General features: G+C 56.3%; 4 protein-coding genes across 4 annotated transcripts; 2 read left to right on the top strand and 2 right to left on the bottom strand.

The window, feature by feature from the left end:
* Window positions 1-2111: 2111 nt before the first annotated feature.
* Window positions 2112-4031, bottom strand: MYCTH_2296679 (uncharacterized protein). Its single transcript, XM_003659472.1, has 2 exons — window positions 3708-4031; window positions 2112-3650 (listed from the first exon to the last, which is right to left on the bottom strand). The coding sequence occupies exons 1-2, from the start codon at window positions 3941-3943 to the stop codon at window positions 2243-2245; spliced, it is 1644 nt and encodes a 547-aa protein (XP_003659520.1). The 5' UTR covers window positions 3944-4031; the 3' UTR covers window positions 2112-2242.
* A 5097-nt stretch (window positions 4032-9128) lies between these two features.
* MYCTH_2313750 (uncharacterized protein) lies at window positions 9129-11164 on the top strand. The gene has a single exon (XM_003659471.1). The coding sequence runs from the start codon at window positions 9249-9251 to the stop codon at window positions 10713-10715; it is 1467 nt and encodes a 488-aa protein (XP_003659519.1). The 5' UTR covers window positions 9129-9248; the 3' UTR covers window positions 10716-11164.
* On the bottom strand, window positions 11081-13255 carry MYCTH_2296676 (uncharacterized protein). The gene is made up of 2 exons (XM_003659470.1): window positions 12007-13255; window positions 11081-11945 (listed from the first exon to the last, which is right to left on the bottom strand). The coding sequence occupies exons 1-2, from the start codon at window positions 12787-12789 to the stop codon at window positions 11406-11408; spliced, it is 1323 nt and encodes a 440-aa protein (XP_003659518.1). The 5' UTR covers window positions 12790-13255; the 3' UTR covers window positions 11081-11405.
* A 1552-nt stretch (window positions 13256-14807) lies between these two features.
* Window positions 14808-16901, top strand: MYCTH_2296673 (uncharacterized protein). The gene is made up of 2 exons (XM_003659469.1): window positions 14808-15235; window positions 15292-16901. The coding sequence occupies exons 1-2, from the start codon at window positions 14898-14900 to the stop codon at window positions 16784-16786; spliced, it is 1833 nt and encodes a 610-aa protein (XP_003659517.1). The 5' UTR covers window positions 14808-14897; the 3' UTR covers window positions 16787-16901.
* Window positions 16902-16906: the final 5 nt, after the last annotated feature.

Below are 16906 nucleotides of genomic sequence, written 5' to 3'. Positions count from 1 at the left end.
ATTCGAGATGCACCTGGGTCAGTCACACACTCGAGATCACCATCCGCTTTCCACCGTCCGCGGTGGCAAGCGTCAATTTCGCGAGTCAAAAACGAGAGCCTAGACCGCTGTGGGTATGGAGAGGCGAAAGGAAGAGAAACGCGGGCTTGAGGAAAATTTAGAAAGGCTCAGGCATCGCTCCGTTCAAGACGTTATGCCTGTCTGCAGAGCTCGCGCCAAACAGCTTTTTTATGTACTGTACATAGTACGTAGAAGAAAAAGAGCGCAAGTGGTTTTCTCCGACCCAATCGAGCAATCTTAGCGCGAACGATTTCTGTGTAGGTCATTCCCACCTACCTATTTGGAGGTATCTGAAGAACAGAGTAGGTAGTAGTGGATTGCGTTGAGGTACATACCTATCTGTACGGGGAGTGTACTGCATCGGGCAGCCGACTTCACACCAGCAGGGTTCCTCGCATAAGCATCGTGCGTACCTGCATCAAGGTGTGCGTTTAACGAGCAGGCATTAACGTAGTTGGACAGCGGGGGGATCATGATGGCTGGAGGAGCAGTTCGGATGATCGCAAGACGGAGGCCCATTCAGCTTAACACCTCGCAGTAACTATCGCTAACGTGGTCCCAGAATTCGAAACATCAAGAAAATGGGCACATGAGCTTCCTGCCTCTGGAGAGAAACATCTCCAGGTGTTTCAATCCATCATGAGGCCATCCCCGCCTGATAGGCCGCGCTTGATGGGTGATGACCCGCGAAGCGACCATACTACACAGTAATCCGTACAGCCGTACACTAGGCATCGTGCCCCTCACCCCGCTCTTAGGTTGCAAAGTTCTCGCTCTCAGTGGGCCTGTCCATTGAAGGCCTGGGATTCGCCTTCTGGGCCTGCAGTTGAAACGAAGCTAAAAGGGAAAGGAACCCTGATTGGCCGGACATTTCCTCGACCGTTGCTTCTCGAAAGGCTATTCCATCCATCTGAAACCTTCAGAACGGCCGTCAGGAGATCGGCGGGTATGTCCCATGCGCGCGGCTGATCTTGCCCTTTGGCGCCGGACTCTGCAGGTCGTCTCAACCCCAGTAGTTACACAGTAAGTGGGATGCGTACCTTGTGGGTGTAATCCGTACATACAGTACTGTAGGGTATCTCGGTACCGATCTAGGACATACCCGCAGTCCGTTTCGCACACTAATCCGTACACGATTATGGCGCACCATTTATTCACGGAATTTCCTATTTGGTAGTCACGGAGGAGCGGAGCACTGTTACGGGTCGCAATTCGTCAGTCCGCATGGTTAACAGATGACATGACTCTCCGACCCGCGCAGCCGCGCCAACTCGGAGCCAAGGAAGAGAGAGAGGCTTGCCTGGTGGAATATCGGCGCCAGCTCCACAGAGGCACGAGCACCCCACCGTAACACTCGCTCGGGACGGAGCCCTGACCCCATGTTGAGCATCCGGCTGTAACCAAAGTGGCCGTGTGCTCTACTGTGTACTGCTATGAAGAGAACGTCTAGATCACACGAAGCGCTAAGTGTACGGTGAAGGTATGGACGCATCAGCACATACACACTCGCGCGCGCAAGATCAAATTTCTGGTGGCTGGGGCAATGTCGGGTTGCCGATCACACCTTGTTGTTTTGGAATGATTCGTTCAATCTGGTGATGACGACAACTCTTCCTCAGACTGACTCCGTTTGGGTTCAAAGCCATCGGGAGATGCCATCAATATCCGCTCTCGTCAATCGGCAAGGCAGTCAATGCCGGGCCGCGCGACCGACGGACGCCAGGAGACGATCAAGATCCTCAACTACTGCATGAAACTCGCCCCGCTCCTACGGATAGTATACACCGGAACCAGGTGTCATGCATGCCTGTTTGGGATCGGAATCAAGCCAAACTCACAGTGCAGTGCCAGTTCCTGCCTCACCAATTCAAGCAGTGCGTGGCATCACTCCGGCTGCGCTCTCAGGCCCAGAAGGACATGAAAAGCAAAACACACACACACACGAAAAAAAAAAAAGCAGAAGAAGGAAAGAACGAAAATACACTACACTAGGCCACGAACGCCCTGGGTTTGCTGGTGTGTGAGGAGCGGATATGCCTTTCAGTAAAAATAGGACACGAAACGTTCGGCGGAGGAGCCAGGGGTGTTGGGTATCTATGTACACAGTATGTAGCTCGGCATTTTGGATCGGCTGGTCCAGACCAACCAGAGTCCACCTCACAACGACACGGAAGATTCAGTCCTAATCCTCATCCATCGACTCTCCGTCATGGCTCAGCGCAGCACCATCCTCGTTCTCATCCTCCCCTTCCCCCTCTTCCTCCTCATCGTCGCTGCTGCTGCTCTCGTCGTCCTCCACACCGACCAGGCGATCCTCAACCTCGCCATCGCCCTCAGCCTTTGTCGGCACTCTCTGGCCAAAAGCCTTCCGGACGCCGGCGTTTGTGCTGGTATCCCAGATTGAGACGGTTCCCTTGCTCCCGGCAACAGCAAGCCTGAAGGCGACCTCCTTGTCAGGGGCAAAGCTCGTCGAGAAAACCTTGCCGACGCCAAAGTCGCGAGAGACAACGAGCGAGGGCCCCTCGGCGCTGATGTTCCAGAGCTTGACCGTCTTGTCCGTAGACCCGGTGGCCATGAAGCCCGGGATCACAGGGTTGAGGTCGAACGAGGAGACGGACTCGTCGTGCGCCTGCAGCTTCCAGACTGCTTTGCTCGAGCAGGGGTCCCTGGAGGCGTTGCGCGCGTCAAAGTAGTGGATGATGCCGCGCTCGGTCGAGACGTAGAAGAAGTTGGGGTTGTGCGGGTCCCACCGGACGTTTTCGACGTCGCTCTCCACGCCCACCTTGAGGGGCTGCTCGCCAGGCGCGCGCATGTCGGCAATGGCGGCTGTGCGATCGTAGCTGCCGCTCAGGAGGACGGTAGACTCGACCTGGTGCCAGGCGAGCGCGCAGACCTTGTCGGTATGGTAGCTGTACGACTGGGCGCACTTGGTGGTGTGCAGATCCCACAGTTTGACCGTCTTGTCGGCCGATGCCGAGGCGAGCAGGTTCCGGTGTTTCCTGTTTGCCGCGAGGGCCAGGACGGCGTCCACATGGTACTCGTCGTTAGCCCTCTTGGACTTCTTCTTTTTCTTCTTCTTCTTGCTGTCCTCCTCGGCGTTGCCTCCTTGCCCGAGGATGGCGTTCGGATACATGCAGTCTATGGTGTCCAAGTCCCATATCTCAATGTCCGGGTCGAAGGTGCCGACGGCGACGAAATTCCCAATCGCATCCTTCTCGACGCCCGGTTTGCTCACGGGTATGTCCAGCCACTCGACGCAGAGCGGTATCGCGGGAAGCATGATGTCGTGGTGGACGTAGAGGTTGTCGGCTGAATCCTCATACACGTAGACCTCCAGGTGTGCCAGTTCGTCCTCGACTTTGGCGGCCAGGAGCAAGTTGTCCGTCGCGAGGATCTGCAAATCCTCGCGATCCTCTTCCTCGTCCTCTGCGTCGTCCTTCAGGGTGATGTACGGGTCGTCCTCGTTTGACTCGTAGTAGGCGAGCGACTTAATGTTCCCAAACATGGCCATTGGTTGACCGTCCCCCGCCTCATCATCGTCGTCATAGTGCTCGAGATCGTACTCCTTAAGGTCGTCATCAATCTCAATGCTGTGCCACGGTCAGTTTCGGCTTCAGGGGCAGCGATGAGCGACGGGTGTAACGGACTCTGAAGCCTCGTCGTCTTCTTTCGAGGGCTTCTCTTTTTGCTCCTTTTTTGATCCCTTGCCCTGCTTTGCCTCTTCCTCCTCTGCTTCCTCGAGGTCCTCCTTGGCGTCGTCGAGCTGGAGCTTGGCCAGGTTTGCGATGCGCTCGAATTCCTCCTCGTCAAATTGGTACTTGGTCGGAAAGGGTGCCGCAAAGCCCCGCGGCACCCAAACGGTGCTTGTAATCATAGACGTCATCTTGCAAGACGACAAGACCGGCCTACAGCTGCCTCGAGAGGATTTGGAACAAGACAGCTCGTGGACTGGCCCAAGTTGAAGATTTCGTCCCTCAACTTTTTAGTGGAGCGGGCGGGCGGGTTACACAGCGGGGCTTTTTTACCGTCCCGTTAGTTATCTTATCGAAGCGCTTGGCAGAGGGCTCTTACAGCTTGCCACTCTCCCCCTACCAACAAGTAACTAGTATACTAGTAGTAGGCTTGGCCGTCGGTCCGTTGCTGGAGCGGTCGCCGGCAAAAAAGTCAACATTCATCCTGCCCTCCACTCCCAATAACGACCAGCGTTTGGATCGCCGCAGATACCGGGCAACACAGGCCGTATCTCTTGCAAGATTGAATTCGCTGCCGTCATGGCCCGCGGCCACGAGGACGACCGCGTGAGTAAGCGGCGCAAGCTCGACTTCAACCCACTTCGCTCCGATGATCGATTTGGCGACCTGCCATCGCGAGCTCGACAACGGAGCAATGGCACCTCCAACACCCGGAGTTCGACCCCGCGTGCCGGCTCGCGGCTTGCTGGGGGTGAAACGCCTCGGCAGCGCGAATTCGACGGCCCGGAAGCCGGTATCGACGATCCCGATGCCGACACTGCGCTCGACCGCGATTGGTACGGCGGCGATGACGATCTCGGCGGCCACACGTTTGGTGATGACACGCACAACCCGTTTGGAGACGACAGCGGCTGGGCGGCGCAGGAGAGGGAGGCCGCAATGGTGGAGAAGAAGATTGCGCATTTTTCGCGAGGCATGAACGCGCGACAGATGCAGAAGCAGAAGGATGTCGATGCGTGGGAGACCAACCGCATGCTCACCTCGGGCGTGGCGCAAAGACGGGACATGGGCGTCGATTTCGAGGATGACCAGGAGGGCACCCGCGTGCATCTGCTAGTCCACGACCTGCGGCCCCCTTTTCTGGACGGGCGGACCGTCTTCACCAAACAGCTCGACCCTGTGCCCGCGGTCCGGGACGCCCAAAGCGACATGGCCGTGTTCAGCAGAAAGGGGAGCAGGGTGGTCCGGGAGCGCAGACAGCAGCGCGAGCGGGCAAAACAGGCACAAGATGCCACCAAGGTGGCCGGGACGGCGCTGGGCAACCTGATGGGCGTCAAGGATGAAGACACCGACAGCGCGCTTCCCATCGCCGCCGAGGGCGATTCGAAGGCGCAGAATACGAACAAGTTCAGCGACCACGTGAAGAAGTCCGAAGGTGCAAGCAACTTCAGCCAGAGCAAGACGCTGAAGGAACAACGGGAATTCCTGCCAGCGTTCGCCGTGCGAGAAGAGCTGCTGCGGGTAATCCGGGACAACCAGGTGGTCATTGTGATCGGAGAAACAGGTTCCGGCAAGACTACGCAGCTCACCCAGTTCTTGTACGAGGACGGCTACGGCAAGACCGGCATGATCGGCTGCACACAGCCCCGCAGAGTGGCGGCCATGAGCGTCGCAAAGCGTGTTGCCGAGGAGATGGAAGTGAAACTCGGCAGCACTGTTGGGTACGCGATCCGCTTCGAGGATTGCACTAGCAAAGAGACGGTCATCAAGTACATGACGGACGGCGTGCTACTCCGAGAGTCGTTGAACGAGCCGGACCTCGACAGGTACTCGTGCATCATCATGGACGAGGCCCACGAAAGGGCGCTCAACACGGACGTTCTGATGGGGCTCTTCAAGAAGATCTTGCAGAGGCGGCGCGACCTGAAGTTGATCGTCACCTCGGCCACCATGAACGCGAAGCGCTTTTCCGACTTTTACGGCGGTGCGCCCGAGTTCACCATTCCCGGCCGAACGTTTCCCGTGGATATCCTGTTCCACCGGTCTCCAGTCGAGGATTACGTCGACCAGGCGGTACAGCAGGTTCTGGCCATCCACGTGGGCAAGCCCGCGGGAGACATACTCGTGTTCATGACAGGCCAGGAAGACATCGAGGTGACTTGCGAGCTGATCCGCGAGCGGCTAGACGCGCTCAACGACCCGCCAGAGCTCAGTATACTCCCCATCTACAGTCAGATGCCGGCGGACTTACAGGCCAAGATTTTCGACCGTGCCCCTCCGGGAGTTCGGAAATGCATCGTGGCTACCAATATCGCGGAGACCAGCCTGACGGTCGACGGCATCATGTACGTGGTGGACGCTGGCTATGCCAAGCTCAAAGTGTATAACCCCCGGATGGGCATGGATACGCTCCAGATCACGCCTATATCGCAGGCCAACGCGGCCCAGCGCGCCGGCCGTGCGGGGCGGACCGGGCCTGGACAGGCTTACCGACTATTCACCGAAAAGGCCTTCAGGGACGAGATGTACATGCAGACCATCCCCGAGATCCAGAGGACGAACCTGAGCAACACGGTTCTCCTTCTCAAGTCGCTCGGCGTCAAGGACCTGCTCGACTTTGACTTCATGGACCCGCCTCCTCAAGACACCATCACGACCTCGCTGTTCGACCTGTGGGCTCTGGGCGCGCTGGACAACCTCGGGGAACTGACCGATCTGGGGCGCAAGATGAACGCGTTCCCCATGGACCCGTCACTTGCCAAGCTGCTGATCATGTCGGAGGTGTACGGCTGCAGTGAGGAGATGGTGACGATCGTCTCGATGCTCTCCGTCCCCAATGTCTTCTACCGTCCCAAGGAGCGCCAGGAGGAGTCCGACGCGGCGCGCGAGAAGTTCTTCGTGCCCGAGTCGGACCACCTCACGTACCTGCACGTGTACACGCAGTGGAAAGCGAACGGGTACAGCGACGCGTGGTGCGCCCGCCACTTCCTGCACTCCAAGTCGCTGCGGCGCGCCAAGGAGGTGCGCGACCAGCTTCTGGACATCATGAAGATGCAGAACATGCAGATGATCAGCTGCGGCACCGATTGGGACGTCATTCGCAAGTGCATCTGCTCGGGCTACTACCACCAGGCGGCCAAGGTCAAGGGCATTGGCGAATACATCAACCTGCGCACCAGCGTGACGGTCCAGCTGCACCCGACCAGCGCGCTGTACGGGCTGGGGTTCCTTCCGGACTATGTCGTGTACCACGAGCTGATCCTGACGTCCAAGGAGTACATGTCGACGGTGACCGCGGTGGACCCGCACTGGCTGGCGGACCTGGGCGGTGTCTTTTACTCGATCAAAGAGAAGGGATACTCGGCGCGGGAGAAGAGGATTACCGAGACCGAGTTCAACAGGAAGATGGAGATTGAGGCGCAAATGGCGGCCGACAAGAAGCGGCAGGAGGAGCAACTGCAGGCAGAAGCGGAGTCGAACCTGGCTAAGAAGGGCGGCTCGTCCAAGGAAAAGAAGATAGTCACGTCGGGCGCTGTGGTAAAGCCAGTCCGGAAGCGTGCGGGAAGGGGGTTTTAGAGACGGCCAATACAGAGTTGATACCCATTTTCTTTTTTTTTTTCTTTTTTTTTTTTTTTTTGCCATCCCAGGGTTTCCACACAAGTCTCTTGTCGTTTTGAGGCATATATGCCATCTGTAAACGCTATACTACAAGCATAGTATGTATATCAGAGTATATACCTAATATATGTACTGTATAGTAGGGTCAGAAAAGTGTTTGCCCACTTCAACCCTGGTAAGCGACTTCCAAATCGGGTCAACCAACTACCCCCTCTTTAACTTTAACGACAGTTACACCGACTTTTCTATCTTTAACCTCCTCTTTAATACAATAAGATGGCTCCTAGACTAAAGACTACTTATAGGGAACTTATAGAAGCCTAGAGATCCCTAATTTATAGCCTCTATTTAGCTAGATTAAAAGGAGATACTATTATAGCCTATACTAGCTTATTAAAATAGACTATTAATTATACTATCTTGAAAGTTAAATATAACCTTACTAATAGAGCTAATAAGCTATTCTAATTAAAGCCTAGATCTAGAAGACTATCTAAGTTAGATAATCGAGCTATCTAACATCTTTTATAATATATAATAATCTACTAAATAGATATCCTTAAATTATTTATAATACCTTTTAAATCTAGCTAATAGATTAGTAACTTTACTATTTAAGCTATCTTTAAGAAGTCTAGAAAAGGTCATTATAAGGTATAGAAAAAGCTATATATTTTAGTTATTAATATAAAAAAACGGCTCCTCTTTACTAAATAGAATAAATAGACTCTTTAGGTCTTAGTTTACTAATTAGATAAGGCTTACTTTAAAATTAGCTAGAAGAGCTATATAATCTATATTATATAAAGCTTATAAGAGGAATATTATTCTAATTATCTATTCCCTACCTTTAAGAGTAATTAAACTAAAGTTAGTATTTAGGGCTATTTTTATAGGCTATATAAGGGATCTCTTATTATCTTACCTTAGGGTACCTGGTTAAACTAACTTAAATATACTAATTAGATCTTTATATCATACTTCTTTCCTTTTTATAATGAGATAAGGTTAATATATAGCTTTAAAATATAATTATAAAAGGATAAGGTAATATATTACTATAAAGGGTTTATTTAACTATTAAAGAGAGCTATTAAGGTTTAGCTACTCTAGTAGCTATTATAGAGCCTAGACCTTAGTCTAATTAAAAATATCTAGTATTAGATAAAGGTAAAAATCTCTAAAAGGCGGTATCGGATTAAAATAGTAGCTTAGATAGCTATAATATTATAGGAAGTCTAGAGCTAAATATCTATTAAATTCCCAGTCAATTTGACTATAGGTATAGGGAAAAGGATAGATCTTTTAGCTTAATTATAAGGTGGCCTAATTAAGTATTAAAATAGCTATAGTTATAATATTAATTTGGTAGTAGTTTGGCCCTGTTTTGTGTATTCTATATGTCTTTGAAGTTGGAGGGTGGAAAAAGTGGGTGGGCAAACACTTTTCTGACCCCACTGTACATTACGATATGTGTAAGTCTGTCAAGGTCGAAATACATACAAAAATCTAGCAAGTAGTGTACACTACAGTACCACTCGAGAACGCTGGCTCCACCGTTCTGTTCAGGGCCCAGGGAGGTTACGGGGGCTCCACCAATGCCAAGTCGGGGGACCGATCGCGGGCTTCGGCCAACGTCGGCTATGGAACGGCACAACTTACCAGAGAGGACACCGCAATTGGGACCTTTTTGGTGCGCATTACCGGCCAATAACCTTATCTAACTCGGCGGTGTCGGCTCCCCTTGGATCATTCACCATCCATCATCATCCTCGTCGCTCCCATTTTCTGGAGGATAAGAATCCCGGGTCTTCCCCCCCATTTTTTTTTTCGCCCGTCCCTTTCCCGACGGAGCAATTGAACGTCCTAAGAGACACAATGCAAAGCACAAGATCAACCGCGCTCGCCGGGACCCTCCGCGGTGCTTGCCGGATCCCCTCGCGCACCGCCGCGAGCGCTAGGCGGTTCACCGTCTGCGCCGTAGCAGATTCGACTCCGCTTCCCAGAGTACCATACCGGCCGGCTCTCAGAAGCCATCCTTGTCAGCTCACCCAGAGCCGCCGTTATGGGTCATCCGCCTCCTCATCGTCATCATCATCATCATCATCATCAACATCAACAACCGAACCGCTCCGCACAACCCCTCTCCACTCCCTCCACCTCGCTCACAAGGCCAAGATGGTCCCCTTTGGCGGCTTCCAGATGCCGGTCCAGTACGACGCGCTCGGCGTCAGGGAGTCGCACCTCTTCACGCGCGCCCACGCCTCGCTCTTTGACGTCTCGCACATGGTGCAGCGCGTCTTCTCGGGCCCGGGGGCCGCCCGCTTCCTGCAGCGCGTCACGCCCTCCGGGCTCGAGGCGCTGCCCGTGCACCGCAGCACGCTCTCCTGCCTGCTCCGGGACGACGGCAGCGGCGGCATCGTGGACGACTGCGTCATCACCCGGCTGCCCGGCGACCGCTTCTACGTGGTCACCAACGCGGCGTGCCGCGACAAGGACGACGCCTACCTCGCCAGGGAGGCGGACAAGTGGAACCGCAGCAGCCCGGCGGCGGACGGATGGGAGGTCAAGGAGGAGCGGTGGGGGTTGGGCGGCCTGATCGCCCTGCAGGGGCCCGACGCGGCCGGGATCCTGGCCGGGGTGCTCGAGGCCGGGGGGTTGGACCTGACGCAGGTGCTGTTCGGGCAGTCGTTTTTCGCCAAGATCAGGCTGGCCGGGGGCAAGGTCAGCAGCCCGGTGCTGGTCAGCCGCGGCGGGTACACGGGCGAAGACGGGTTCGAGATCTCGATCCCGGCGGAGGAGGCGATCGCCGTCACCGAGGCGCTGCTGGAGGCCGGCGGGCCCGACAAGGTGCAGTTGGCGGGCCTGGGAGCCCGTGACAGCCTCCGCCTCGAGGCGGGCATGTGCCTGTACGGCCACGATCTGGACGAGTCCACCACCCCCGTCGAGGCTGGGCTGAGCTGGATCATCCCAAAGGAGCGGCGCACGGCCGACGCCGGCTTCTACGGCGCCGAGGTCATTTCCAAGCAGCTGGTGTCCCCGGCAAAGGGCGGGTCGGGCGTGGCCCGTCGCCGGATCGGCCTGATCGTCGAGGGCGCGCCGGCCAGGGAGGGCGCCGAGATTGTCAGCCGCGCCGAGGGGAGCAATGATCGGATCCAGCTGGGCGTCGTGACCAGCGGTTGCCCCAGCCCGAGCCTGGGCAAGAACATCGCTATGGGTTATGTTAAGGAAGGCTTCCACAAGGCCGGAACCGAGGTGGATGTCATAGTCCGCGGGCGACCCAGGAAGGCCGTCGTGACCAAGATGCCATTCGTCCCGACCAAGTATTGGAAGGGGAATGCCTAAGGGATGAGCGGAGAAATGTCTGCTTTTGTTCTGAAGACGGTATAGACCATGCCACGGAGCCTCAGAGTAAAGAAGAACAAAAACCCAAGGGAAGAAGGGGAGTTGTTGTTTCAACACTGCATCTGCGCAACGGCGCGGGGTTCTCGAGTCCTGTGGGTTTGGTGAAGAGGGTTACTTCAACGTTTAAAGCGAGGGTCGATATTATACATACATTCACGACCTCCGCCAAGGGTTCTGGCGTCGCCCGGTCGGGAGCATATATATCTAGCAGGGCAGTCACTTCAACAGGCCATGCATGGGTTCACGGCGTTATCTCCTTGCCTAGGAGACTGCTGAAAAAATGAGGTTTTTATGTTTTTTTTTTTAATGCTTACTCTTCTTTTTTGCTCTTTCTTTCTTGTTTCTAGCCCCGAACCGTCCCCGCCCTCTTGCCCTAATTAAGCCGGTTTCTCGCCATGTAACTCCAAGGCTTGCCGTGTCCCGACGGCACCGGAGCTCAAATATCTATGTTTGGCGTAGAGTATCCGAGCCCATGTTGAATGATCGCCCCTATACCTATGCTCCGTGATCTGAATGCAGCACTAAACCCAAGGCGCCCCAACGTCACCCTGTGTATCAAAATGAGATGAATGTTTAGATGTGTCTATCCGCGAAGAGCGCTTCTTCTTCTTAGCAACGGCCGTCGTCGGTTTACTCCTCCTGGGCCCATCGCTTCTCCCGCAGCGGCATCTCCTTTCCCGATCTTCGCCGCTCCCCAGTGACCTCGGCCCGCCAGGCATAATACTCTCCTAACCTCGTCTCAGCGTAGGAGGCATAATCAAAATCGATCTCAGAGATAGTAGCTTGAATCAGAGCCCAAATGCCCCAGTAGAAGCCAGGAACACCTCGGAAATGGTCGACCTCCTGATGGAGCTGCTCGATCTCAGCCTCCTTGTCGAAAGTGGCAGCGGCTCCGGGGCTCTTCTTTTCGAGGAATGTAAAGTATGTGTTGATGTACTCCTCAATAAACTCGTGTCGCTGTGCCCGCGTCGGCAGGACGCTGTAGTCGCAGTCAAAACCGCCCCACTCCGCGAAGTGGTTCGCGAGGTCGAAGGCGGCGGGCGAGGGGGTTGCATATTCGTAATCGATGAAGGCGACTACAGGCGTGGGGGATTTGTCGCCGTTGGAGAGCTGGGAGTTTGGCAGCACGATGACGTTTCCGCTGAGAAGATCGCAATGGGCAAAGACGAGCTGCCTTGGGAGTTAGCATGTTGTGTTGGGGAGTCGGCGCGAGCCGGCAGAAGCAACCTACCCCGTTGACACCCAGGCCCGGCCGCTGGCTCAGCTCAGAAACGAGCTTCTTCAGCTCCTGTTGTAGCTCGGCCTGCCGGGCCCTCTGTGCCTCGGTTTCGGTGGGGAGGGCAAAGATCCATTTCTGCATGACGGTCCAGACATTCGGCGGCGGCTTGCCGGGCGCGACGTTGTCGAGGGCCTGCTGGAATTCGGCATCGCCAAGGCCGCCATCCAACGCGGAGGCCGCGGCGCCGTCGGCCTTCGAATTCTTGCGGCTGTGCCCGGTTTTGGCGGATATGCAAGGGACGACAGCATGCCACTCGGCCAAGCGTCGAGCGACGGCCTTGTAGATGTCGGGCTTGCGCAGATCCTCGGGGTGGGTAACCGCGCCCTGGATGAAGCGGTACATCATGCCGTTCTCGAAGCGCGCAAGCAGCTCCGGAGCGAGGCCGTGTCTCATGAGCAGCTCGTGGTTCTGCGTCTCGCGATGCCGATCGATGATCAGGTCGGTACCGTGGCCGTAAGCCCGCAGCAGAATGGCCTCCTTGTCGACATCGTTCTTGGAGAGCCCGGGTCGCTTGTTGACCGCCTTCAGCAGTGTGTTTGTGATGCCGTCGGTGAAGCGCACAAACTCAACATTGGAGTCGGGCGAGCCCCAGTCCGGGCGGATCGACAGCACGAGCCGAAGCGCCGACTCTCTCGAGTTTGCGCTGTCGTAGGATAGGGGAATAAAGCGAATCTGGAGACCGTCCGCGTCCGACCCGCCATTGCTGCGCGCCGCATTCTCACGGCCGACAGTCATGGCAGCGGGAGGTGGGGTAGTGGTGTGTGCGCGGTGGGGAGGAACAAGAAGGCGGGCAAGAGCTCGACTCCGGAGTTCTGGATTGCGGGAAAGAGGTATCCTACAACACTGAGACGTGAAGCGAACAGGTAACAAGATTTGAGGGAAAATCTCGGAGGAGCTACGAATTGCGAACAACTCGTTTATTAAATTAGAATCTGAGTTCAGCGCAACGGCTGAACAAGGAAGGCGGTGGAGCAGATTTGAGCGCACATGGATGGGGGGATAGACTGGAGGGGCAGCAAGCGAATAAGCAATTAAAATGAGAGAAAAAGGGGTGGGCAGAGATATACAAAAACAGAAATAAGAATCAAATATAGAGCGGGATTGAAGAGGGGGCAATGCCGCGCGTACAAGGACGGCAGCAACTGACCGAGCAAGTGCTTGCTTTCGTGTCTCCTGGCTCACACGATCAGTTGCCCTTCCGTACCTTTCGAAGAGGGATCTGGACGGGAGCCCACTCTTACGTTTGAGTGGCGGCCACGGTTTCATCTCATGTGAATGGGCCCGAGCGCTGTTCAGAACGTCAAGTTACTGAAGCTCCACTTCCAACTCGCCCCGCCCCTGGCCAACCCCACGGGAGGTGTCCCGCTCCAGCGGAGCCGCTAACTAACCGGCTGCGCTTTACTGCTTCAGGCCTCGGCACAGTGAAGGAATCAGCGGATCCCTACTACCTTATTTGTGTGTAGTAGTCGGATTACATGCGGATACATTGTGGAGTAATCCGTCATCAGGAAACACTAACCTACTGATACCTACTTCTACCTGCCTACTTCACAACCTTCGTCGCGACACAGACAACCGATTGTACACACAATCAGATCCATGCGTTCTTGTATTGCACTACATGGATGGAAGTACGGATTAGCGTAGGGCTAACTTAGCTGCCGGCGCCCCCCACGCAGCACACTGCACGGTGCTCTCTCAATTACCTAACCTACCTGCATGGTTGCCAGAGCGTGCGCACGCTCTAAGACGACCGGATTGGGAGAGGTAGAGGACCGGCGTCGTCCTCGTCGGCCGACAATACACTTGCACGCACCTCCGCCAAGACCGCGTCGCGGAATCGTTCCTGGTGTCGCTTCTTGGCGGCCATGGCGCTCCCGGTCCTTCCCAACAAGGACAACTTTCTCGGTGTCGCCCTCGTCATCAACCGTTCTCGCGATGGCCCCCGATTCGTCTTCCACTACCCTCCTCGCATCTCGCCCTCGGAGGCTTCAAAGAGGGATGCCGACGCCGCCGACGATGTCGACGAGGACGACGACATCATCCCCGGCCGCCCCTCGCTCGAGCCACACTTCGAGATGGGCTCTTCATCCGCCGCGCTTGCTGCCGAGCTCGCTCAGTGGAACCACGATGACCACCTCATCACCGAAAGCGGCACGCAGATTGTGCCCTGGGAGCACGTTGCCGGCTTCCCCACCAAGGACCTGGAGAACATTCTGACACCGGCCCGGGCGTACCACAAGCGCCTCTTCCAGGTCTCTCTGGACCCCATCTACTGCGTCTCGTGCCCGATCCAGGTGCCCGAGAACGGCGTGTGGAGGAAGAAGAAGGACAAGAAGCCCCCGAAGCAACGGCAGCCACACCGGGACCCCGAGACCGTCAGGAATGAAGACGAGGACCAGCTCCCGCCCGACGCTGGCGAGCGGTACCCGAGTGACGCTGAGAAGACCGAGGCAAAAGATCCACCCAAGCCCCCGGCCCGGCCGACAGAGGAGGCCGAGGACAAGAAGAGCTCCATGACCATGTTCAACCTGGTCTTCTTCCTCAACCCAAAAAAGCACGAGGCCAAGCCCTTGATCGACATCATGTTTACGCACATCATCAAGAAGATCAACAAGGCCTACAAGTACTGCCAGCAGCGGAGCGACTTTGTGTGGAAAGAGTCCAAGAAGATCCTCGCCCTCAAAGAGAAGGGCCGCGAAGACAGCAAGTTGCCTCATTATTTTTTTTTATTTTTTTATTTTTTTTTTGCATCTCTGTCTGCCTAGCTAACTGTTCCGGCAGAGCGGAAGATGAGCTCGCTGTGGGGAGAGATACTGTCTACCTCGTCGCTAGCAGCATCGATGCAGGACCTCTACGAGGCGGTCTCTCAGAACAGAATTGCCGCCCTGCAGCTGGACACGGCCGAGGGCACCGTGACGCACTCGGTCCAGATTCCGGTCCCGTTCCACGTGTCCGATCTGCCCCCCGAGGGCCATGACAGTCAGAGGGGCCTCTGGCTCACGACTGCAAACTCACTGATGGCCGAGGAGGCGGCTGAGACGCCGGGCTTCCTGGACAAGAACTTTGCCCTGCTGCTCATGATGGACGAGAAGAGGGTGATAGCGGAGTTGCAGACGGACCCGGACGAGACCACGCTCGCGATGATCGAGTTTGTGCGCCACTGCAAGCCAACGCTATCGTGAGTAGCTACGACCTCTCCCGCACCTGATATCCCGGTGTCTAACATGCACGCAGCTTCTACCAGGTCTGCCAACAATCCAGCAACATTCTCACGCCCAACCAGGTGCGCAAGTTCGCCCAGCACTTTATTTTCTGGCGGCGTGCCATCGCCATCCCACCGCTACATGCTCGCGATATGTACATCGTCAGCCCTAACTGCGACTTGCGCAAGCTGCCACAAGCAGCCGCCCAATGGGCTCGCCAGTTCCCTCTCTCCCCGAGCCTCCCGAATTTCCTCGCTGAACTTAGCGTCGCGCCACGGCCTTATAAGCTACACTGCCCCAGCAAAGCCCACCGCCCGGTGTATATGGCCATGCTGGCCTGGTTGATGCGCGGGGGCTGGGTTACCCAGTTGTGCACCTTTGCTTACGTCGTCGTCTGGCCCGAGATCATCTACGAGGTCGAGTACGCCTTGGAAGCCGAAGAGATTGCTCGCGCGAAGCGCGCGCAGGCCATGGGCCGCGAACCAGGCAGCCTTGAGAGCGACGATACCACCACAACAACAACGACGGCCGCCACCATGTCCGCAGTCCCCTCCCCGGGCGCGACAGCCCCCGACGACCAAGCCATGGCCGGATCCGCCTCGGGCTTTCTCCCCCTCCTGTCCGACCTCACAGATCCTACCCGTTCCACCACGGCCAGCCTGTCTCACTCCCAATCCTCCCTCATCCCCACCGCGTCAACGCCCGTCTCTCCGGCCTACACGCGAACCAACGCGGTCACCAGTAGCCACTCACCATCCCCGCCACCACCAACACCACCACCACCTCCTCCCCCCCACGATGACAATGACAACGACTACCGTCACGACCGCGACCACCAACACGACGACAACGGCAACAACGAACCAACCCCAGCAGAGCAAGCCGCCGAGAAAGCCCGCCTCGCCCGCCTTGCCGACCGCACCGCGCGCCAGCTAGCCGAGCGCGCCACCGCCCACGCGCGAAAAGCGGTCCCGCAGGCCACAGAGCACCCCAGCGTCAACCACGCTCCCCACCTTGAGGGCATAACTCCCCATATCATTCTCGACGCCAAGAAAGCGACGGGCAAGGAGAGTCTGTATCTCAGCGCGATCGAGCGCCGGTTCCGGGACAAGGCCCGGAAGAACCGGGGGGTGGGGAAGAGCGATGGCGCGTTCGGGGACGCCGGGCTTCGCCAAGGCGGGAGCGATAGGAGCCATGATGATAGGAATTGGGAAAGGGATCCCGCGCTGAAGGGAAAAGAGGATAAGGGAGGAAGGGACGCAGCGGCGACGACGGCACCTGGCGCCAGGGGAACGAACCGGTTTGGAATGCCTCCTAGTAGCGCCGCCGCCACTACTAGCAGCAGCATTCGGGACACGGGAGACTGGGACGAGCGGGTGGCTAACGCGTGGCCTGTGATGTGCAAGTACTTCAACGGGCGGTCAGCGCTGGAGCGGATCGCACTGCAGGAGGACATGAAGCGGAAAGATGTGTGGAACCTGTTGACGGCTATGAGCGAGTACCTGCTGTGCGTCCGCCACTGGTGAGCAGAGAATGTGAATAACCCAGCAAACAAGTCAGCCCAAGCAGCAGACCATGGATATAATGGAAGGGGCCAATGATATGCAAGTTAAAAATGGCCAAACAGATCAGTGGCTCTCCTAATA

The sequence above is a fragment of the Thermothelomyces thermophilus genome, chromosome 1 (assembly GCF_000226095.1).
Source record: "Thermothelomyces thermophilus ATCC 42464 chromosome 1, complete sequence".
Classification (NCBI taxonomy): domain Eukaryota; kingdom Fungi; phylum Ascomycota; class Sordariomycetes; order Sordariales; family Chaetomiaceae; genus Thermothelomyces; species Thermothelomyces thermophilus.
Note: the sequence above shows the minus strand (reverse complement) of the source record. Positions and strands in the feature narration are given on the sequence as shown.